General features: G+C 37.5%; 2 protein-coding genes across 2 annotated transcripts; both read right to left on the bottom strand.

Moving 5' to 3' along the window:
• Positions 1-440: 440 nt before the first annotated feature.
• On the bottom strand, positions 441-6,423 carry LOC107565606 (BTB/POZ domain-containing protein 17-like). The gene is made up of 6 exons (XM_016250867.1): positions 6,392-6,423; positions 5,510-5,604; positions 5,355-5,434; positions 4,908-4,974; positions 3,765-4,050; positions 441-2,034 (listed from the first exon to the last, which is right to left on the bottom strand). Exons 1-6 carry the CDS (start codon positions 6,421-6,423, stop codon positions 960-962), a joined length of 1,635 nt encoding a protein of 544 aa, XP_016106353.1. The 3' UTR covers positions 441-959.
• A 2,584-nt stretch (positions 6,424-9,007) lies between these two features.
• LOC107565608 (platelet-derived growth factor subunit A-like) lies at positions 9,008-23,408 on the bottom strand. Its single transcript, XM_016250868.1, has 4 exons — positions 23,357-23,408; positions 22,870-22,995; positions 20,443-20,633; positions 9,008-9,103 (listed from the first exon to the last, which is right to left on the bottom strand). Exons 1-4 carry the CDS (start codon positions 23,406-23,408, stop codon positions 9,008-9,010), a joined length of 465 nt encoding a protein of 154 aa, XP_016106354.1.
• Between the last annotated feature and the right edge of the window lie 212 nt (positions 23,409-23,620).

Genomic DNA, 23,620 nt, shown 5'->3' on the forward strand with positions numbered 1-23,620 from the left:
TTTTAAGACACTAAATGTGAATATGTTTTTTTTTAAAGATCTCTTTTTGTCCTGCCATAAATCAGAGAATGCTGTCAACAGCCAGAACCTGAAAAAAATTCAGAAGTGTTATATAACCAAGGAGAACGTTACATGAACAATAGATAGGAATACAACTTAAATGCCTGGTGTATTTAAGTGACACTGAAGCGTGGATTTTAGGCTCAGACAGAATTAAATAAAGTGAAATAAAACATACTTAAATGTATATTTCAGATGTTTTCTTTCCATCTCAGAATTGACCAGTGCCTGAAAAAAATTGAATATAAAAATGAAAATAAATAATAACACTTTTCCAAATGCATTTTCCCCATAACAGCTTTATAAAGTAGAACCAATGCACAAAATATAACGTTAGTCTTGGTAATGAATAGACACAGTAATTTGTGGGTTCATAAATTGTGATTTTAATGAAAATTAACATGAATTACAATATAACATAAGTGAGCAAAAGATCAGTTCAGAATATTCCATAAGACAATGTGTGCAAATGCATTAATCATCAAAGAACATTTTTTAGTTTTTTTTACATTTTTTTCATTTTATGAAATCAATCAGCATGCTCACTGTAAAACTTAAGGGATGACAATTTGAAGTCAAATATGGCAACATTACAAATGTGACTATGGTGATTTCCAAGTACTAATAAATTAGGGTGAGCTTTCATGCATCATGGTAAAAATAGAAGTAACCATTCACAACCCATTTTATCTCTGCAATATCCTATTTCCAAAGTGAAAGAGGATATTAAATGAGAAAAAATAAGAGTGGACTTGGTGTTGCACACCAGAATGCAACAGAAAAATCTATGCAACTTAAGACGCTTTGGAAAAAGCATCTGCCAAAAATTATAAATGTAAATATATTTGGGCATGTAAAACTTGCTTGCACCAGAAATCATTGGTAGAGGAGCTAGACTTTTATTTTTTCGCTACTATGAGGCTGTGATAGAGGGGCTTCACAATAATGTGCAGATAGAGCGAGCTGTCAATGAGGTACTCAGATGCTCTACGCTGCAGGTCTGCTTCTAACAGGAAGTCTCCTGCCTCTTCTGTACTCTGGTGGAAGTTGTAGACATGACGGACCACCACCTTCCCCTGCTTCCGGGCCGAAACGATGACGGTCTTTTGAAAGCTGACGCCAGCAAAGTCTGGGCTGGAGGTCGCCGGTGTGACGATGATCCGCGGACGCCCTCCATCGGTACGAGTGGGCTGCAGGGACCCCTGCTCTGGATAAGGAGATCGCACGCTTAGAGGAAGCCAACGAGGAGAGAAAAGAGCGTTCCAGGTCACGCGTTTGCTAGCGTCGTAGCCGCTCGGACCGAGTTGAGTCTGAAAACTAAAGCTGCGGTCGTCCCGTGTTGGGTTGTTGATGACCCACGGAGAGCCCCATGCTGGTGACAAGTAGTTACGTGGCGTAAAGAGGCTGCAGTTTACGTCAAAGTACTTTGCGAGCTGGACGGGTGAGGCTGCGTGGAACTGGAAGGCTAGGAAGAGCAGATCGCGTACCGATTCGTAATACTTCAGCATCACAGACGACTTCTTCTGCAGGTGGAACAAGTGTTGAGGTGATATCATGGCGTAGCGTATTGCTTTGAGCACACTCTCGGCCGTCTCACCTGAAGGCTGGTTCTGGCTGATCCAGGCCTCCAGAGCTTCGTACAGCTCCAGTTCACTCTGCAGAACCAGGTCCGAACGCTGCAGCAAAGTAAGCAGCAGTTCTTCACTGACGGAGCTCCATTCGGCGCTCTGTAGAACCGACGACAGGTTCCAGGACAGGTACTGCAGGCAGCTGTTCTGCAGGGTCACATCCCCGATCTGCGTGGCGTATTGGTACCAGCTCACCACGTGACCTGTGGGCGAGTCGCTGGACAGGTGCTGGGTCATGTATTGGGTGAGGCCCTGCTGGAGATCCCACACGTGGTACTTGCTGGCGAGCTTGTGTAGAGGAATGGCCTGGTTCAGACGCACTGTGATGTCACCACAGTATAAGTACCTGCAGGGAAAGAGGTTGTGTTGGAAAAATCAACCTTACCATTAATGTTTTACCTTGGATAACTGATTACCCTGAAGCTTAACCTCCATAGCCTGTGTGGAATGATAACGTAACACAATTGAATGCTACACTAAGGGCCAGATTAACTAAACAGGGCAAATTAGCGTTAGAGCACAATCCCATAAAAGCGCTGATGGGAGGGGAAAATTCTGTGGGTGATTTACTGACAATGCGCACATTAAAGAACACAGATGCAGCCAGATCATTTCCATAATGACCAGCACAATCTACCAAAAGCAGCGCAAATTACCGCCTGCTTTTAGACATGCTTTTTTTGGGCGTTAAATAATGGTGCAAATACCAGAAATTTGACGAGCGCAAATGTTAAATCATGTTGCGGGATTCATTTTAATACTCTCCTCCCATAAATTTTGTGTCTAGGGAAACTCCTACAAATGCATATTCAATAAGGTCAGGCGCAAAAATAACTCTTTAGTAAATCCTGACAGTACTATTTTAACGCTAAAAGACGGTTTGCGCTGGCGCAAACTGTTAGTAAATCTGGCCCTGAATGGTGCACTAACTGTTTTTCTCTCTTGTGTTTTTTATTTATCTGACAAAATGCGAGGTCTAGTTGTAGGTTAAAACATGGAGATGTTTGTGAATTATCACCATTGTGTGCAGTGTGCTTTGCTTGCAATAGCTTTATTCTTACTTTTGTCATAATATTCACTTATATACTATAGTAGTGGAAGGTAGGCTAATGTTTAAAAACTCGGTTTAAATTTCCCCCTAATGTGATTTGCTAAATATCTGATATAAAAAATAAATAAACAAATAAATGATAAATAAATAAAACAAAAAATGAAAACAACAGAATATATAAACAATTTGTTGAAAATTTACAATATAAAATAAAATAAAAACAATAAAAGAATTACAATACAATATAAAAAACAGGATCTATAAATAAAAGAATATTATAATATACAGTATAGAAGTGGAATGTAATGTTTAAATAGTTGTTTAAATTACCCTCCAAATGTGGAAAATCTACAATATTTGGTCAATTTGGTAAATCTACAACATAAAATAGAATAAAAAAGAAATGATTAAAACAAAAAATAAAAACAATAGAATATATAACATAAAAGCATTTAGTTGAAAATCTACAATATACCGTATAACATTAAAAAAACGAATATATAAAATCAATACAATGCACTACAATACAAAATAAAATATAGAAATAGGATATATTAACAAAATAAAAGTATTTTGTTGAAATACTTACCAATACCAATATAAATAAAATGGGTTTGTTTGAAAATCTAGAATATAAAATATAAAAAATGCAAAAATATTCAATAAAATAAAAACAATCTAAAATTATAACTGTTATATAACATTTAATATTTTGCTCTGTTACTTCACAGTACAACTCAACAAGAGGAAGTGAATCCAACAGAATGAGATCATTACGAGGGAAAACGATTACATCATAGCCTTTTTCCTAGAAACCCCAGTTGGTAGCTCCCAGTTAGTGGAGTGTTATGGTTTATTGATTATAGATTTAGGTTGGTAACTGTAAGGTTGTAGGTTCAAGGGTAACGCATGAACAATCACCTCAACCCTATGTTGCTCCATTGGGGTTGTGCTTGTAATAAGTCTTATGTAAATCCCTTTCGATAAAAATTTGCTAAATGCCCTATTAGTAATGAACCACTCACCTAATGAACTTATCAAAGACAGCTGCACAGTCTGGGGTCTCTCTGAGGATCATGGCAGTGGAGTTTCTGGTCTGTAGGAGCTCATCAAACACGTCGCTCTGTAGAGTCAACACCAGCGAGTGGACCTGGATGATCTTCACCTCGTCCGTGTTTAAGGTCTGAACACGCAGGATCACGTCACTGCCGTTTCCCTGGGTCAGCAGGGCCTCCATGCGCTGCACCAGCGCCATTGAATGGTTCAGTGTGGTAGCACTGTTCTCCAACACCACATCTGGTTTCAGAGCAGCTGCAGGACAGAAACGGGACATTTGTGAGCAGAATGGATGAAGAAAGAGAACTTTTTCATATCTCACAACTTCAGAAAACTAAGTAACAAACAATTTTTGCACATTCAAAAACAAGAACAATGCGTGTTATGAGGAGTTTAGATGTTCTTGCATGCATTTGCACTGCACATTTAATCAGACATTGAATAATGCATGAGCGTAATCTTTCAAATAAGTGTAGCCATTCTTTCTTGTATTTCATCTATGTAGTTGTAGCTGGTGTTATGAATTCAATACACCCCCAAAAGACTGGCTTTCCATCCAGTTCTTTTTGGCACTGAACTGAAAATGTTCCTTTTTCCAAGTAATCAGAGGTACATAAAATTAAGTGTTAGCGCAATTATATTGCATTTCGGCTTCCAAAGGCACTTTAAGTGAGCCTGAGAAAAGGAGGAAAAAGTCTGAATACAAAATCACAAAAGGCTCCGACTGCCGCTCGCTGCTCTTCAAGTCATGTGACTCATTCACTCGCACCTGACAGTTTGATCAGTTCACTCGTTTGGAAGCTACTGCATTTCCTGTAAAGATGGTGACTTCACTTATACATGCAACTGAACTGTGCAACATTATGTCTATATAAAGCAATACATTACAGACATTTAGAAGCTTTTTATGTCAAATAAATCATGTTTGTAATCCATATTAGATTGTGCTTTTGTGCTATACTATTCAACTACTGTATAGAAAATGAGTAAATAAAGTCCTAATCTTTGCTCTGATCATATTAAAGATGGCTTTTTGGAATAAAAATTGAAAACATGAGCGGAAAATGTCGTAACATACAGAAATACATGGCTATTAAAATCTATGATCTTACCTCCTACACAAAGTGCAACACAAAGGTTGGCCACATAGACCATAGCAGGAACGCTTCCTCCAGAAAGGAGTAAAGGCACGTAAACAAGTTACCTTTGGTTTGACTATGGCTTTCTTTGGTTTAACTCTCAGTGATGGAGGCGCCATGGTGACCTCTCCAAACAGTACCTCATCTAAGAGAAACAGAAATGATGGAATATGAATATGTTTTGCGATTTAAAGCTTAAATTTTACAGGGTAAAGCTCACAAAATGAATGCATGCCTTTAAACATTTCCTCCTCCTCACGCTCCTCTGCTGGTTTAGCTTCTTTTTCTGTTGCAGAAGTTTCCCTTTATGGAACCTAAAACAAAGACAAATACACTTTAACACACTAATGCAGCGTTAGAAATTAATGCAGTCTTTATTTATAGAATTACTATAGGAGTAAAGGCACGTAAACAAGTTACCTTTGGTTTGACTATGGCTTTCTTTGGTTTAACTCTCAGTGATGGAGGCACCATGGTGACCTCTCCAAACAGTACCTCATCTAAGAGAAACAGAAATGATGGAATATGAATATGTTTTGCGATTTAAAGCTTAAATTTTACAGGGTAAAGCTCACAAAATGAATGCATGCCTTTAAACATTTCCTCCTCCTCACGCTCCTCTTGCTGGTTTAGCTTCTTTTTCTGTTGCAGAAGTTTCCCTTTATGGAACCTAAAACAAAGACAAATACAATGTTTGCTAAATAGTGCAACTGTGAAGGAACAAAATGGTTTTCCACAAGGACGCAGGTGACTGTGCATGGATAAAAATAAATAAATAAAATTAAATAACTATAAACTTTTTTTGTAAATGTATAAGAAAAAAACTACAATTAATTTCTTAAAAAAATAGAATAAAGTATAAACAACATATATTTTCAGTACTATACAATAGTCCCACAACCAAAATACATTTCCATGACTTTTACAGTCATTTATGTCTATGAATACACTGTCTATGAAGGTGGCATTTTCAGGTTTTCAAAACATAGTAAATATTCATACATTTTCCTGTGGAGAGTTTCCCTGTAATAAGAAATTACTAATTCTGAAGGGTGCAAGGATAACCATCACATCTCTCTAGGCTAACCGAAAAACAAAGCTCTGCACTAACTTTACCATTTCTGTCAATACATATGGTTAAAATAATTCTGCTTGTTAGTATTCTTCATTTTATTCATGTTTACCACTTGACATGATTTCCAGACATAGCCACAATTCTCCGAAACACCGTTATTGGAGAAGTTTTAAGCCACTGATTTACCTGAAATGTTTCTCGTTCTTCTGTTGTTTGAGTTGTTTTTCTGTTTTCATTGTGTGTTTTTAAGTAAATAGCGTCTCCCCCAGTTGACTGTAAACTCACTGCCACTCTCTGGTGATGAAGGAACTCGCACCGTCGGCGCGGACTCTGAGGTAAATCTTTTTTCTCCATTTAGTCTGGTCAAAAACACACATTTTACGGCTTTTTAGTGAGTTTCTTCTCGGTGCCCATTTCTTACATGTATTTTCAATGTGATTATCCAAGTTCATGAACTTATTTCTCTCATTTAATTCCTCCACTGTTGCCATAATATTGCGATTTCTGCCAATATTATTTACCGCTCAAGAAGACCACTGTAGTAATGTCAGGTCATCACTGTAATAAATATTTTGCTTAATTATTTACATGATGTTATATTTAAGATGTAACTGGTTCATGACCACACAACCAGACTATAGACGAGATTTAGTCACGTTTATCAACAGGCTAAATAAAATCGCAGTTGGGGAAAAAACAATATCATTTTAATTGTGCTTTAGTTCCTTCCTGTTCCTGACTTTGTTGACCTATCTTTCTGGGCTTGTCTGAATCACATATTTCCTCTTTCCTTTATTTCTGCTACTGTTGGATCAAACATTGTCTTTGACTCTAACCATTTTAATCAGGAGCAACTATACCACACCTTTCCTTCTGTAGTGCATTGACATCCGTTATAAAAATTGGTTCTGAACATACGTATGATTTCAGAATTACATCATGAGGTGCTATATCTTGGTGAAGTTCAATGTGCTATGAATTCATGACCAACTAAGCTGACAAAATTTGGGAATATACAATATAATTAAGTGTCATCTGGGAAGAAATTGTTAAATGTGCGACTGGTGGAGCACTTGTGAAAGTGATATGTCTGGAAATTGGTGTATTTAGACATACTGGTGGATGATTTTAAACATTAGCTCAGAGCTTACATTCAGAACATATATTATGTGACTAACATTGTTGTCTATATCTGCAGAGAGCTGCTGAGGAACCCCTGAAGATTCCTCCACCAATCTGAAAATTTTCTGAAGTGGACATCTGTGAAGATCCGATCACCTGGCTGTGTTAAAGAGGTCTATTGAGGAAAAAAGTTCTGGAAAAATCAAGAGAAAGAGGCTTCATCACATTTCCTGTCTCGACGTAATCTTAATCTCTATTCTTTTGAGACAGTATTGACAGTATGAGTCAGTAAGTTAAAAAACCAAGAGAACCGGAGGTAGTTTTGTCTAGAAACCTACATTTGCAAATTCCACCTTGCTGAACAATCTTAACTCATAAAGAAGTGTTAGATATTTACTGCCAGCTCAGCGTCTAAAATCTAGCATGAGTAGATGGTCTAGTCACACACATAAACTCATCAGTCCACAATTTGCATGAGTCTAGTTTTTAGAGATGAGCAAGGAAAATATGTTTTGAGAGTTACAACAGATATTGCGACTACTTTAGCACACATGTAAAAGCATAAAAAACAGAAAACAAATAAATGTATTTTGCAATTCAGATTGGGGCATCTAGTGGTGCAGAAATCGCACACTTCACCTTTAACTTCTGAAGGACCTCATGTCCATTCTCAATTTGGATATCCACAGGAATGCTTTAACCAAGTCAGTTTCGTTTGCTGTGCAAATAATAAATATCCCCCAATGCCAGAAGCTTCATTTAAATGGATTCCTTATCACTGGTGGTGGCTGCCTTTCAGAAAATTATTTTATTTCTAAAATGGTCTTGAGCTAATATTTACAGATGCTAAAGAAGGCACTTGTGGTGAAAGAGAGCACAAGATGAGCCCTAGCTCTGAATTAAGCCTCCAGATACCACACTGCTCCAAAACGGATGAAACTGGCCACTGACGCAAATCCTGAGAGACAGTGTGCAATCCAAGACACCGCCACATATTTCCCTCCTCTGTGTGTCTCTGTCTTGTATTTTTTTATGTCTCTGTTAACAGGACTTCTCAGAAGTGACTGCAATGTGTCATTATGTTACATTACAGGTTCTTTAAATAGAGTCATCATGCATATTTGTTTGTAAGTGAATGGATACAGTGGTAATAAAAAGTTTTTGGACACTAAAGATGCAATTAAAAATGTATAAATGTCTTTGCATTATATAACAAAATATCAAAACAAGGGGTTATCACAAACACTTTCTAGTGAAAACATTTCACAAAATGAAGTTTGTTGGGTTTCAACCTATGAAGCAATCAGCAGATATGCATATTTTTGTGCACATATACGTATGTTCAAAATAAAGACAAAACGTCTTGGACACTTTCTGATTGTCAGAGTTTGTGAAGCATGTTCATGTGTTACAGTAATATGATGACACCTGTGTGAAACTGAGAACTGATATAAAACCACAGAACCACAGTTGATTAGAAATGTTTGAAAAAGTAACTCAGAAAATGAAGTTAGTTCTGAGAAAAGCTTAAGCATCTTTTGTTTGCACATGCCTCTTGGTTTGAAAATTTGTGTCTAGTGCAGAGAAATTGAGACATTTTTAAGCGTGACTTACTGGTAAGCGTCCAAATACTTTTTTGAGGCCACTGTACATACTGCTAATTTACATGTGTACACGTCTGTAGTTTTTAATTGCAAGAGAAAGTGATGATTATCAAACATAGGAGGCTGACACTGCCATTGCTATCTTGCTCTAAAGGTAACCAGGGAGGTTATTGGCAATAAATAGTTGTTGTCACTGTGTGAGGTCTTGGGGAAATGATACCTCTGTGTGTGTCCTCTCACATTTACATGCACTCATATTCACATTCCAGGTTTCATACAGACTGTGCAGAGGTGCTGGAGCCGGGATGTCTTGACCAGAGTCTCATGTCCAGTGTCCACTGTTCCTGTCTATGACAGGCCAAAGCCAACTGCAGAGAAAGAGAAAAAATGTATATCAGCAGAATGAAAGATGCAATGAAAGTGGGAGGATTTACACATCACCATAGAATCCCAGCGGAAATTACACACTTTAACTTCAAGTGTGTAATTTCTGTGCCTCTAGCAGCACCAAACAGAATTGCAAAAATAAAGTACCTGTGCCTTAAAGGTGTTAAAGTGATGTTTAACAGGGTGCAAAATAGAGTCACTTGCTCATTTGTGATTTTACCTCTTGGCAACCTTTATATTCTCAAGGTTCCCATGATCTGTCAGCAGCAGGAAGGGGTTTTGAGCTTCGCTTTCACCTGGCTACACTCTTTCAATGCACCCTTCATGATGAGCACTGCCCAATTCCCCACCTCGCAATTATGGTCTGTAGGAACAAGCTTCTAAAAATGTAATGTGGCCAGGTCACCAGGTCGGATACAGCATGGCAGTCGCTTAAGTGTCTATTTCCACAATTAATTTATACAATTTGGAGTAGATTCTGATTTAAAATACCTATTCAGACATCAATTTTCAATGCTTAGTGTGTGGATTTACCTCAACATGCAAGAAATTCACTTGTAGACCATGATGTGAACTGAAATGACCTAGTTCAAACTCTCCTACATAACACTTACTCTAAGGGCCAGTGAGACGACTTTACCCCAACAAAGGGATGTGCCAGATAGTGAATTAGTGGCACATTTCCATGGGCAAATTGAACATAATTGAGAGGCTTTTTGTCTTACAGAATGCTTTCTTTCTCTGCCATCTAGATACTACTTTTACCTCTGTGCTCTCTACCGTGGTATGTAATTCCTATACAGGGGCGTAATTTAGGGGGGGATATAACCCCCAATAATCAAAACTAGCAAGTACAACCCCCCAATATTTATACCATGGTTAATGGAAACCTAGAATCAGGCTATTAATTAATAGTTTAAATCGCGCCTTCAGCACTTTTATAAGCGCTAACTTTACTTACGAACCAAATGGAGCACTTATCAGCACAATATGACTGAAGCACAGTTCATGAGCGGCGTGCGAATCGACGTGTACTCCGTGTGCGTAGGACGATTCTAAGGGCCTGACGATGGAGGGGGGCCCCCCGAGGGGAAAACACGATTTCTATCGAGGGGTACCCCCCACGGAACGTGATTTACCGAGGGGAACACGGAATGTATCTGTACGGAGGGGGAACAATCCGTAAATAAACTGAAAAGACTTGAACCAGCACTAACATATGGCTTATTAAAATCTTTTTAAACTACTCATGATCCCCTTTACTAGAATTTATCACGTTTTATTGTAGGCTTATTTATTGTGTAAAATTTAGTCTAACTTGTTGTAGAATTTATATTATATAATCTGTTAAGGGAATAGATTTTTTCCCTATAGATTTATATTACAACTGTGGCATGTTGTATTGGTTCTAAATGTGCAGGCGGTTGTTTCTTCATAACAAATGCTATATTGATTAATTAAAAAAAAAAAAGTCATTATTGGCCTGGCAATGATTAATAGGCTAGTCTTATTACAACAAATGCTACAGTTAAGAACTATGGTACACGGCCTTCAGATATTCCAAAAGATGGCATTGATTAAATCATGAAGAACCTGATGAACTGTTAAGGAGTAAGAAATAAACAATATAAATATAAGAAAACGTTAAGTTAGATTGACTTCCCATGGCATGTTGAATTAGAACATTCTGTCAAACTACAGCCTATAAGTGCACTAGCCCCTCACTGCAGAACACAAGATCGGTGGAGATTGGTAGGTTTAGGGGTGGAGAAGGATGGGTTTAGGGATCAGGGGGTGGAGACGGGTAGGTTTAGGAATATGTAAGGTGGGAGGAGTTGGATCTGATCCAACCACGCCCCCTGTATCTTGTGTTCTGCAGTGAGGACCATTTCTATAAGTGCCTAAATAATATAAAATACAATATACTGTATATATCCTATGTAAAAAAAAGGAATTGTTAACTATGATGTTACTTTATTGCAGTTATGTTATCAACCAACTTTGCGTAGATGATAGCACAAAAGACCATTTCACAAAATAAATATATAAGCAAACAAACAAATAAATAAACCTAATGAGTGAGCATGACCCGGAACTCTACTAAAACAGTTCACACTTTAACCCCCCCAATGTTCAAACCAAAACTACGCCTTTGTTCCTATACAATTTTCTAGATACAATGGCCTCCACTAACAAATTGTACCTAGCTTCCAACAAATTAAAAATTATTGGTAATTGGCCTTGGGTAACCTAACGCCACAGGAGTGGATGGGATATAGGAGAAAAATTGATTCAACGTAGAACAATCAGACTTCTTGTCCTATAGTGTGCAGGTGTGCAGGCGGTTGTTTCTTCATAACAAATGCTATATTGATTAATTAAAAAAAAAAAAGTCATTATTGGCCTGGCAATGATTAATAGGCTAGTCTTATTACAACAAATGCTACAGTTAAGAACTATGGTACACGGCCTTCAGATATTCCAAAAGATGGCATTGATTAAATCATGAAGAACCTGATGAACTGTTAAGGAGTAAGAAATAAACAATATAAATATAAGAAAACGTTAAGTTAGATTGACTTCCCATGGCATGTTGAATTAGAACATTCTGTCAAACTACAGCCTATAAGTGCACTAGCCCCTCACTGCAGAACACAAGATCGGTGGAGATTGGTAGGTTTAGGGGTGGAGAAGGATGGGTTTAGGGATCAGGGGGTGGAGACGGGTAGGTTTAGGAATATGTAAGGTGGGAGGAGTTGGATCTGATCCAACCACGCCCCCTGTATCTTGTGTTCTGCAGTGAGGACCATTTCTATAAGTGCCTAAATAATATAAAATACAATATACTGTATATATCCTATGTAAAAAAAAGGAATTGTTAACTATGATGTTACTTTATTGCAGTTATGTTATCAACCAACTTTGCGTAGATGATAGCACAAAAGACCATTTCACAAAATAAATATATAAGCAAACAAACAAATAAATAAACCTAATGAGTGAGCATGACCCGGAACTCTACTAAAACAGTTCACACTTTAACCCCCCCAATGTTCAAACCAAAACTACGCCTTTGTTCCTATACAATTTTCTAGATACAATGGCCTCCACTAACAAATTGTACCTAGCTTCCAACAAATTAAAAATTATTGGTAATTGGCCTTGGGTAACCTAACGCCACAGGAGTGGATGGGATATAGGAGAAAAATTGATTCAACGTAGAACAATCAGACTTCTTGTCCTATAGTGTGCAGGATTTAGTCTAACTTGTTGTAGAATTTATATTATATAATCTGTTAAGGGAATAGATTTTTTCCCTATAGATTTATATTACAACTGTGGCATGTTGTATTGCTTCTAAATGTGCAGGCGGTTGTTTCTTCATAACAAATGCTATATTGATTAATTTAAAAAAAAAAAGTCATTATTGGCCTGGCAATGATTAATAGGCTAGTCTTATTACAACAAATGCTACAGTTAAGAACTATGGTACACGGCCTTCAGATATTCCAAAAGATGGCATTGATTAAATCATGAAGAACCTGATGAACTGTTAAGGAGTAAGAAATAAACAATATAAATATAAGAAAACGTTAAGTTAGATTGACTTCCCATGGCATGTTGAATTAGAACATTCTGTCAAACTACAGCCTATAAGTGCACTAGCCCCTCACTGCAGAACACAAGATCGGTGGAGATTGGTAGGTTTAGGGGTGGAGAAGGATGGGTTTAGGGATCAGGGGGTGGAGACGGGTAGGTTTAGGAATATGTAAGGTGGGAGGAGTTGGATCTGATCCAACCACGCCCCCTGTATCTTGTGTTCTGCAGTGAGGACCATTTCTATAAGTGCCTAAATAATATAAAATACAATATACTGTATATATCCTATGTAAAAAAAGGAATTGTTAACTATGATGTTACTTTATTGCAGTTATGTTATCAACCAACTTTGCGTAGATGATAGCACAAAAGACCATTTCACAAAATAAATATATAAGCAAACAAACAAATAAATAAACCTAATGAGTGAGCATGACCCGGAACTCTACTAAAACAGTTCACACTTTAACCCCCCCAATGTTCAAACCAAAACTACGCCTTTGTTCCTATACAATTTTCTAGATACAATGGCCTCCACTAACAAATTGTACCTAGCTTCCAACAAATTAAAAATTATTGGTAATTGGCCTTGGGTAACCTAACGCCACAGGAGTGGATGGGATATAGGAGAAAAATTGATTCAACGTAGAACAATCAGACTTCTTGTCCTATAGTGTGCAGGGTTTTTTTTCTTAGCTGAAACCTTATTATCTTAATTATTTACTCGAAGTATCCCCTGAGTTTCAGGTATGCTCTAACCTGCTAATAAAAATAATTAATTTATAATGAATAATAATAGATTTAACAACTGATTTTTATTTTTTTTAAATATTCATTTATTTAGTTTCATTTGGCATTTCAATCACAGTCTCACAAACCACCTGTAGTTCCATCATACACCCCTAGAGGCTAATAAACCTTGTGTTGGAAATGGGTTATCTATGCTCAGCAGGGAATCATTGTTATTTGTACAGCTAATATGACTCCGGAAATATTTTCATGCTTCTTCTTACACTTTATTACTATAAAGTTTCTGTATTCCACGCATACTGCCCATGATCCTACGTCCTGTTATTGTACAACTCCAGACATGCAAAACATGTCATGTAGAAATGCGCTTAAAAAAAAAAAAGAGATGGAAAAAGTCTATGGTCGGGATGTACTTCCTATTGGGACAACAGGAGAATGTGCGTGTGACCAGAGAATCCCACAATTTAAGGATGTGACAGAAGTGAATTGCATCGTCGAGACCTATAAGCAGTTCAGTACAGAAACACTGAACAGACTAGCAGGTTCCAGCACCTGAGCATAACAATCTAAATCACCCAGCTGCCAAAGCAAAGAGTACCACGAAACAATAACAAAACCACAGTAGCTACAAAGCTAAATCAGGTCATGCACCACTAGACAAACAAATATACAACCAGCCCTACAAATTTGGTTAATCGTGTTTTAATTGAAACCACAAAATGGTAACTTCAGCTCAACTGTATTTAAGTCAAATACCCATGATGTTGTAGAAAGTGAATATGGGTTGTACCAGACAGACTGCTGCATGACTCACGGTTATAAATACAAAACAAACATTAAGGCACAAAGAATAAAACTAGTCAAAGCTTTTTGTTCCACCCCCTCAACCGTCTCCACAGTTTGTTGCTGTGATTCACAGTGATTCAGACCTCCAGGTGCTCTTTAGATGGCCAGACATGCCACTTGGGGGTCAGGAGTGTGACAAAGTGCCGAATTCTGTTGTAGAGCCAATGCCAGGACTGCTCCATCTGTCTGGCATGTGTCAAAAATGACAAGAACCAGTGGAGTCCCTGCAGCAAGACACGACTCGAGCCAGAGTCAACAACCGGCCTGGAACAACATGAAAGCTCTTGCTCAAGCACTTTTGCAACAGACTGTAAATGTCATAAATACAGCCCTCAGAGATTTCAATGCACAAACTCGTCGTTTAGAGTGCTGATTGCGCAGAAGGTCCCTTTAAACACCATTTAACAATTTGCCACCCTAGAAACATTGAGTTTATTTACATGCACAACAATATGCAAGAAAACCACATTCAGGATATTAAAAGATTTCTCCATGTTGACATCAAAACGAAAACGGGGTCTTGGGCAAAAATCTAGCTGTGGCAATCAGGTTTTTCTTAAACAGTTTATGTCCTTTTCCCCAGCAGAAAAACTCAGTTTAAGGTCATTTAAAATTCAAGGCCTGAAGGTAAGTGTGTGTATCCTTTAGGAATCAAATGAACAGGATCTACAATTTCTGATGTCTTCTGTGTGTGAATATGATAAAAAATGTACTCTTTATTAGTTTTAATGTCTTTATTTATAACAAAGCTTCATACTTAAGGTAAGTGTTTATTGACTATTTGATTGATCTTTTTCTCTCTTTGTATGTCAGCATTAAATATTATGTTACGGTGAGTAAAGAAGCAAATTATGAACCAACATCTTATGACTGATGATGCTTGTGTCATGGCCAACCTGTTGATACTGTATAGCATTTACTCTCAATGGGTCATCTTATCCCATCATACAACCATTACACCACAAAACAGAAGCACAATACATAAACATACTTCCTGCTTGATTCTACATTAGCATTATAAATATATTTTTAACAAAAATAAAGCATCTTTCTACATGTCTTTATATGACACATATTTCCAGGACAAAAACCTAGTATTTTTGCTGTAAAATATAAGCAAGAATGAACTGAAATATTGAGAAAAATGTTACTGATAATACTTCCAGATCAATGAAGATGAGCTCGTCTTACATTGGACTGAGAAACAAAGAGTGTGAGAAAAAGAGATCGCATACATAAATACTTTATTCTGGCATAATGACTGCATTACACTGCCTTCTGTAAGTCTTTGTTCACGGACAGGCAGTTGAAGTCTTCGGAAGGCCAAAACTTTCTAGAGGCACATTGGAAATAGCAGTTTCAATGTTCTGGATCCAAGAAGACTAAGGCAGAGAACAACTGAAAATTGTGTCTTCCGTTTTAGCAAGGTTATATGACAGCACATCCTTTAATATATATTCATCCTCTTTTTGAATGACTGGAGTCCTAGAATCCTGCTTGAGTGGATCCAAACCCAAGCATGTGAAGTTCATGGTCTACAAACGTAGTGTTCTCCAAAATACTTTCTCCTCATCTTTGACCTTTAAGAGAGTCGTATGCAATAAACAACAGAGAATCGACGCAAACATCGTCCTTTTCAGTTTCGTTTCCGCCCAGTGTTTGACCACTTAATAATTAACTGAATACCAATCTTGTTTGTCTTCAGTGTTTGACAGAGTACGTAGAAAGCACCTTTGGTGTTGTATTTGTGTATAATGTTCCTCTGGATACAGTATCTTTTTTGAACAGCAATGGGGTCAGTAGGGTCAGAGTTCAGAGGTCAACGTCTCAGTGCTGCTGGAGCATTACGTAGCCACTGTTGTCCTTCAATTGCTCGTTTGATGTGGTTTCACCTCATGTCCACTGGAGGGAGAGAAAGGAAACAAAACAACCGTTAACAAGCAATTACATTTTTGTGGAATCTGGTGCCGTTTCAAAATGATTCGATTGTGATTTTTTCTTTAGTAAGACATGCAGTTTGTTTGAGTGACACATATCCACCACGCAGTGATTTTTAATGTGTATTATTGGACAGTCTGTGCACACTTAAGAAAGAAAGAACAATGTGAAAGGAACAATCTTTGTGATCAAGTTCACCAAACCATCAATCCACACATTTTCATACACAAACACTCAAAATTATGCCAACCACACAAGCTCTGTTCCAAAACCTATTGAGCTGCCTAGCATGTTAAGATAACTAACAAAATGTATTGGAATAAATTGGATTTGAGTCTCTGAGTGGCGTGTGAAGATGCTGTCTATGAAAAGCTTTCCAAACCAGTCTACTTTAATGTTGCCTTAGGGCAGGGGTGGGCAAACTTGGCCCTTCCAGGCCACTTTCCTGCAGAGGTTAGCTCCAACCCTAATCAAAAGTGTTGGAGTAGCATACAGAATGACAGCAAATATTCTTAACTGTTAAGGTAGTACATGCTCCGTTAACTCCAAACCCTGCCAATTGGTCATAGGCAACAGTGGAAAAATTTGTCGAACAATTCCTGGGCAATAAGCCCAAAACAGTTACATGTTCCACAGTTAACGCCCCACTGCAGCACACTAAACTCAAAATAACCACCCAGCCTTAAACAGGGGTCGACTGGTGTCTTTTGTTGTGCTAATTTTAATGCTTAGGCCTCTATTTCTTCTCACTGTTCTGCTAATGCTTGGCTGAATATTCTTTGAAAGCTGTACAGACGTGGCTGTGTGCGAGATGGAACAGAACACTGAAAGTGGGAGTATACCTGGGAGTCTGGGACATAAGGTAATGGTTCCCGAAAACGTTTCTGGACCAGTCCTCCCAACTCTGCACATTTTGCATGTCTCCTTTGTCTGACACACCAATTTTCAGGTCTTGGAGTCTCTACTAATGAGCTGATGGGTTGCATCAGGTGTGTTTGATTAAGGAGAAATGCTGTGCAGTGTTGAGGGCTACTAGACAAACTACTAGACAAAGGATTCTGACTTTTGCAGTCCCATCTTAAGTTCTAATAAGTTCCAACTTTTGAAAAAACTATCTTGAGACTTTTTCCCCACATCTCATGTTTTAAACGTGTTCTATGTGGATTTGTCAACAACAAGACATTGGTCTTTTTAGCAGGGAAATGCATGCTTAATTTGGTAAAAGTTGGTTTTATGGGTTGCTAAAGAGCTTTTGTAGTGCGGTAAGGAATGGTATTCCACTTGCTCCATCAGAAATGACCTAGAAAGCGATCAAACCACCCCGGTTTGAGTGTGCACAATGGGACTGCACATTTGCAATGCATCAGCCAAACATTCAAGTATGCATTGGTGTGCTTCCATGGAGTATTTTTCTGGCTTCTAATGTTATGATGTATAAATAATATATTATTTAAGTACTTCAACAAACCTTTTTAAATCCTGCCCATTTACTTATATTGTACTTACAAGTGCATTACTGTAATCATGCAAAGAAATTAATTTAAGTCAAAGACTACATGCTTTTGTCCATTTATAGATTATATATTATTATGTAACTTCACAGGCAGATGAATAAAAAAATCAGATGTATGAGACAGCGTTAACATGACCTTACTGTAAATGTTGAACACAAAGCTATGTTGTTCAGTTTTTGTCAGCTACATCAGCCTTTCCACTCCAATACAACAGGCTCTTTTGGAATATTTTGCTGTATTTTCTATATTAATACGACGTTCATTCGATTTAGCACTATTTGTGTTTCCTCAGTGTTTGCGTCAGAGATGGGGCCCGTATCCTCACGAACCTGGGCCATTTGAGGCTCTTTAATACCCAAAATCAACACTCGCAACACACCTCGTGCTTCCAGTGCCAGTATAAACCATGTATGATTTCCCTTCATACCGACCTCTAAAGGAGGAATCCAAATCCGGCTCATCCAAACACATAAACACTTACCTTTTGAACCACATCACATGCTGTATTCTTACACTCGCTCGCAAACATTCCAAATCAGGAATATCCTCACTTAGTCTCTTCATTAGGAAAGAACGGCAGTGTGCTGGATTTAGTAACTTTAGCAGTCCGATTACCAGAGATGAAAATAAAATAAACATCATTCACACAGTCAGCTGCCTATCTTGATATTCTTACTTTAAGGAAACCACAGTGACCTTGTTCGTTGTTGTTGGGTTCAGGTACGCTGATAGATGGAGCGATATGACAAAATCTCCCAGCAAACCATATAACGGGACTTTAAGAAGAGATGTAAAAGGATACTGTTTTCATTGTTTATGATCAAAACAATAGTGGACCCCATTGACTTTCACTGAATAAATTAAAAAGCGAAAAAGGAAAGTCATGCAGGCTAGTAAATGATGCCATAATCCACGACAAGTCCCTTTCAGCTTTCTGTTGCGTTAACAGATGTTTACATGTGGCCTCTTCTCACACTGCAGGTCTGATCTTAATCTCCTCACTGTAAAACGAGGTTTATTCTGTCTGGGGTCCAACTCCTCTCCCCTCCCCCAGTATGTCACTGCAGCACCTGTTGTTGTTGTAGTACTGTGTGATGATGCTTGCATGCAAGTGTGTGTGTGTGTTTTAGCAAGGCTAATAGACACAAACTGCAACACAGCAGTTCTGGGAAAATCATTAGTACTGTACACCGGGACGATAGCAAGAGAGAAAGGGAAGGGGAAATTAGGTCAAACAGAGACTGTACAGAAGAGGAATTAAGAGAAGAAAATGTAACACTCATTATGGTGCCTGTCCTTCTTGATTTCAGCTTAAAAAGGCAAATGTATTTTTGATAGAACCATGTGCATGTGTTGCATCTAACCAGAAAATGTTCGTTTTATAGCCTGATTTGAATTAAAGCTGCAAAATGTGTGTCATATTTTATTGCTGATTTAACATTTGTTACTGAAACAGCCAAAAGGTTTGGAGATTTCAGTCCCTACTCATGCAGACAGGAGCTGTGCTAGCATGATAAGAATGGCTGATGAGTGAACTGACTTGCCTTAAAGCTATCACCTCCTGTTACACTTTACATAACAGCTCAATCACTACTGAGAGAGAGAGAAGGAGAGAGAGAGAGAGACAGGCTAAATGCCAGAGAAAATATGAAGAAATATAAATGGATTGCAAAAGAGAAGAACACAGAGCAGAAAAAGAAGAAAAAAGACAGACAGACAGACAGACAGACAGATAGATAGATAGATAGACAGATAGACAGACTAGGTGAAGTTTAACTCCAGGAAGGAGAGAGAGAGAGACAGGCTAAATGCCAGAGAAAATATGAAGAAATATAAATGGATTGCAAAAGAGAAGAACACAGAGCAGAAAAAGAAGAAAAAAGACAGACAGACAGACAGATAGATAGATAGACAGATAGACAGACTAGGTGAAGTTTAACTCCAGTAAGTGTTGATAGACTCATTATCTGGTGTTATGTTCCACACCCAGCAGTGTTTCCTTTGAAACAAGCTTATCACTGTAATGAACCAAAGTACAGCAGAAATGTTGCCAAGCACTCACACACGAGGCCTTTTTACAGTCTGTGTTTTTTATATCACGGCTCTGAACAGCAGTAGCTTGTGCAGACCTGCTCCTTTTTTAGGATGAGAAGGAAAAAGTGAGGGAAGGGTAAATACACCTCTTAAGAGTATTTGCTCAAATATATACCACCATAGCTGGAAAGAAACACATAATATATTCTCGTCCCATCCCTGTGCTCAGAGCTGGAAAAAAAACATACAAGACTAACATCTGTATTCATTTTATGCGGAAAAATGGATAGTGCTTTACAATCAACTGAACGTCCATTCAGAAGATTGCGGAATATGAATAAATGAACATATAAATAAAGTTCAAATTAAAAAAAATTCAAAATTCAAATACATGCACACTACTGTTGAAAAGTTTGAGGTTGGTAAGATTTAATGTAAAGTCACTTATACTAAGATGGCATTTATTTGATTCAAAATACAGTAAAACAGTAATATTGTGAAATATTATTACTATTTAAAACAGGGATGTGGCTTGGAGTGGGTGTGGCCCTGATATCTATACTGCTTAAGATATAAAGTCAGCATTGTCTTCCTCACATTTAAATGGCTTTACAGAACTGTTGATGCATTGCTCTTACCTTGACAGTACGGTGCTGTTTTTTGGAGGGGTGACAGCGCATGTTTCCGGTGTTGCAGCAGCCTGTACAGCGTTTCACCTCCACACACGGAGGCCATATTAGGAAGTTTGCAGCGGTAGGATCCACCTGACTGCGGGGGATCTCGAAGATCACTGTCCGTGTCTTGCACATGGCGGGCACCGCTTCCTCAACTGGATGCAAGAAATGAGGACACATGGATAAATTAATACATTAGAACAAATTCAAAGCAAAGAATATTCAAGATATTACTAATTAATTACTTCAAACAATCACACACAAAAAACACACTAAACTAAATAAACTGAAACAAAATAATGAAATTAAATAAAATAAAATAATACTTCAAAGCTTATGAATATGGTAATCATTAAGTACCATGGCATTGTGCTTTATTAACTAAGTAAAGCTTCAAAAAACACACTAAAAAAAACTAAAATAAGCTAAATAAAATAAAATAATATTTTTTATTAATTCATATTAGATTCTTTGATTTTTTTCACAATTTGATGTCATCATTATACTATGGTATAATTATACTTTATTAATTAGCTCAAGCTTAATCATACAAACTAAACTAAACTAAAAATATAATGGCACATGAATATGGTAACCACCATGGCATTAACATTTGATGCCATCATTATACTATGGTATAATTAAACTGTATTAATTATAATTAACTCAATCACACAAACACACTAAAAGAAAATAAAGTAAAAAATAAAGTAAAATTAAATCAAATTAAAAACTATCAGGTCACATGATTAAGGTAATCCTTCAGTACCACTGAATTATCATTTTTCAGTTCCTTTTTTGGGAGAAATTTTGCCTGCGTGCTTCTCTGAAACTAATGCCATCCAGCAAAACAACAAGGCCCTTCAAACTGCATGAGTGGCAAATATTAAAGAGGGTTTTTAATATCTCCGAGCCTCTGTATTTACCTAGACCAAAATAAGATCGACCACAGCACTGAGATCGGCATTCGATCTGGACGTTTACACTCTTTCAGAGCAACAGTTGTAACAAAAATGGCACACAGCTATTCTGAGGCCTGAACAGTTTTTCGGTGCGTTCGAGTGAGTGATTGGAAGGTACCGAGAGGCCAGAATATCCCAACACGCACACGCTCCACGGTTGATGTGAAGAGGAAGGAAGAGCGCATGTCAGAGCTCTATGTGCCAGTGTGAACTCTGTTCAGTTCAACGAGCTGTGACATGAACTTTGAATGTTTGGAATTTCCTGGCTCGGATCCGTTTGTGACCTCACAAGTACCACCAATCCAAATACTCTCACGTTCAATCAAATAAAGAGGTGCTCTCCAATCATTGGGATTTCCTGAATAAAACTGACACTCTCTGCTTTTTATATCCTCAACACTGGAATTGCGCCAATCGTAGATGTTTATGTAACATAAAATCCTGACTATAACATTATTAGGAGAGTTCTGGGGTTTACCAAATCAATTCAGGTCAATTCAATAAGCTAATATTCTTGTCTTCTGAAATATTTAGCATATGTTTAAATATAAAGCAGGTATAAAAGATCAAATCACAATTTATTTTAAAACAAAGCAGTTGCAATATGATAAAAGTCCAAAAGATTTCTATTTGGGATCAGTACGTTTTTTTGTAATTATTATTATTAATAGCTTTATTCAGCAAGGATGCATTAAATCATTAGATCAAAAGTGAGAATAAAGACTTTTACATTGTTCATTTGATTTTTTCTTGAATATATCAAATAAATGCTGTTCTTTTGAACTTTCATCAAAGAATCATAAAAAAAAGAATGTATCACAGTTTCCACAAAATATTAATCAGCAAACTGTTTTCCATAATGATAATAATAAGAAATGTTTATTGAGCATCAAATGTATTAGATTTAATAGGATCATGTGACACTGAAGACTGGAGTAATGATGCTGAAAATTCAGTTTAATAAATTACATTTTAAAACATTTTCAAATAGAAAACAGCTATTTTAAATTTTAATAATATTTCATAACACTACTGTTATTATTGTATTTTTAAAAATCCTTAAAATATTTAACTGACTTAAAACTTTTGAACGGTATAGTGTATGTGTAGTATTATATTTTCTCATGCAAAATTTGCATTTTCAATGCTAGGATGTTTGTAGCCAGATTGTTGATCTCAGGCCTTTGCTATATGGTTGTTAAGGTGTTTTTTTGTGCATTGCTATGCACAAATGCAGGACAAGTTCAGCACTAAAACTACAAGTGATACCATGGCAATAGTTTAACTATTATCAGTGAAGCACCATAAATTAACAATTGCTCTGCCAAGCAACTACAGAATTCATCAAATGAGATTCCAGAGGCGGAACTGCTCATTTACGAAATACGCTGTCAAGAAGAGTGACATGTCTTTGAGCAGCAGGTCTTACCGACACTCCTCTTCCGTCTGTGGGACAGCTGCAGACTCTTGAGATCTGAGGAAGCGGCCTTGTATGAGTGATGGCTCTTCTGATGCTGCTTCTGTTTGACCTCCTCAATCACCTCATTTCCAGGACCTCATCAAAACACAGGTTATCCGTATTACTTTCATGTTACTCAGCGAAAAGACAAATCACTTTTTCCCCCCCTTTAAAGCCAAGATGAATCCACAATGAGGCTATTGAAAGTCTCCAGTAGATGCCCCGAAGCCTTCAGAGGCGAAATGGCACTGCTGTGAGTGGCACCAAAGCATGAAATAATTTCCTTCTTCAGAAACTCATTTTTCCACAAACAATGGCTGCTTTATTCACGAGCTTAATTGGAAATTCATCACGATGGATTTCTGGAGGAACTATGTCATTTTGGCCCTGAATGTGGTTGCCAAGTTTATTATAATGTCTTTTGTCGCATTGACATGCCTGATGAACAAATCTGAACTCCTGATAACCTCAGTGGAGTTGCCACTGGCACAGATGAGTAAGACAGCCATTCTGCATGATTTAAAGAAGAGGCGATGTAAGAGTCCTGAATACAATACAAGTCCAGTTAAGTGCTGTTTAAACAACCCACGGTGCATATGAAAGCTTCACATTAATAATACGGTTTGAATTAATCATGTGACATAACCAACAACACAGAGCATGACAACTAATACACAAACCGCTTTCCGTGTATGAATTAAGAGTTTGGTAGGGATAGTTC

The sequence above is a fragment of the Sinocyclocheilus grahami genome, unplaced genomic scaffold, assembly GCF_001515645.1.
Source record: "Sinocyclocheilus grahami isolate Dianchi unplaced genomic scaffold, SAMN03320097.WGS_v1.1 scaffold1012.1, whole genome shotgun sequence".
Taxonomy (NCBI): Eukaryota; Metazoa; Chordata; class Actinopteri; order Cypriniformes; family Cyprinidae; genus Sinocyclocheilus; species Sinocyclocheilus grahami.

Excerpts from the sequence above, each read along its gene's own strand:
- LOC107565606 (XM_016250867.1), bottom strand. The coding sequence starts at position 6,423 with ATGGGCACCGAGAAGAAACTCACTAAAAAGCC. Across the intron at positions 5,605-6,391 it reads AAGAAACTCACTAAAAAGCC|GTTCCATAAAGGGAAACTTC; the intron begins GTAAAATGTGTG and ends TCTTTGTTTTAG. Across the intron at positions 5,435-5,509 it reads TAAAGGCATGCATTCATTTT|ATGAGGTACTGTTTGGAGAG; the intron begins GTGAGCTTTACC and ends TGTTTCTCTTAG.
- LOC107565608 (XM_016250868.1), bottom strand. The coding sequence starts at position 23,408 with ATGGCTGTCTTACTCATCTGTGCCAGTGGCAACTCCACTGAGGTTATC. Across the intron at positions 22,996-23,356 it reads CTCCACTGAGGTTATCAGGA|GTCCTGGAAATGAGGTGATT; the intron begins GTTCAGATTTGT and ends TGTTTTGATGAG. Across the intron at positions 20,634-22,869 it reads CAGACGGAAGAGGAGTGTCG|TTGAGGAAGCGGTGCCCGCC; the intron begins GTAAGACCTGCT and ends TCTTGCATCCAG.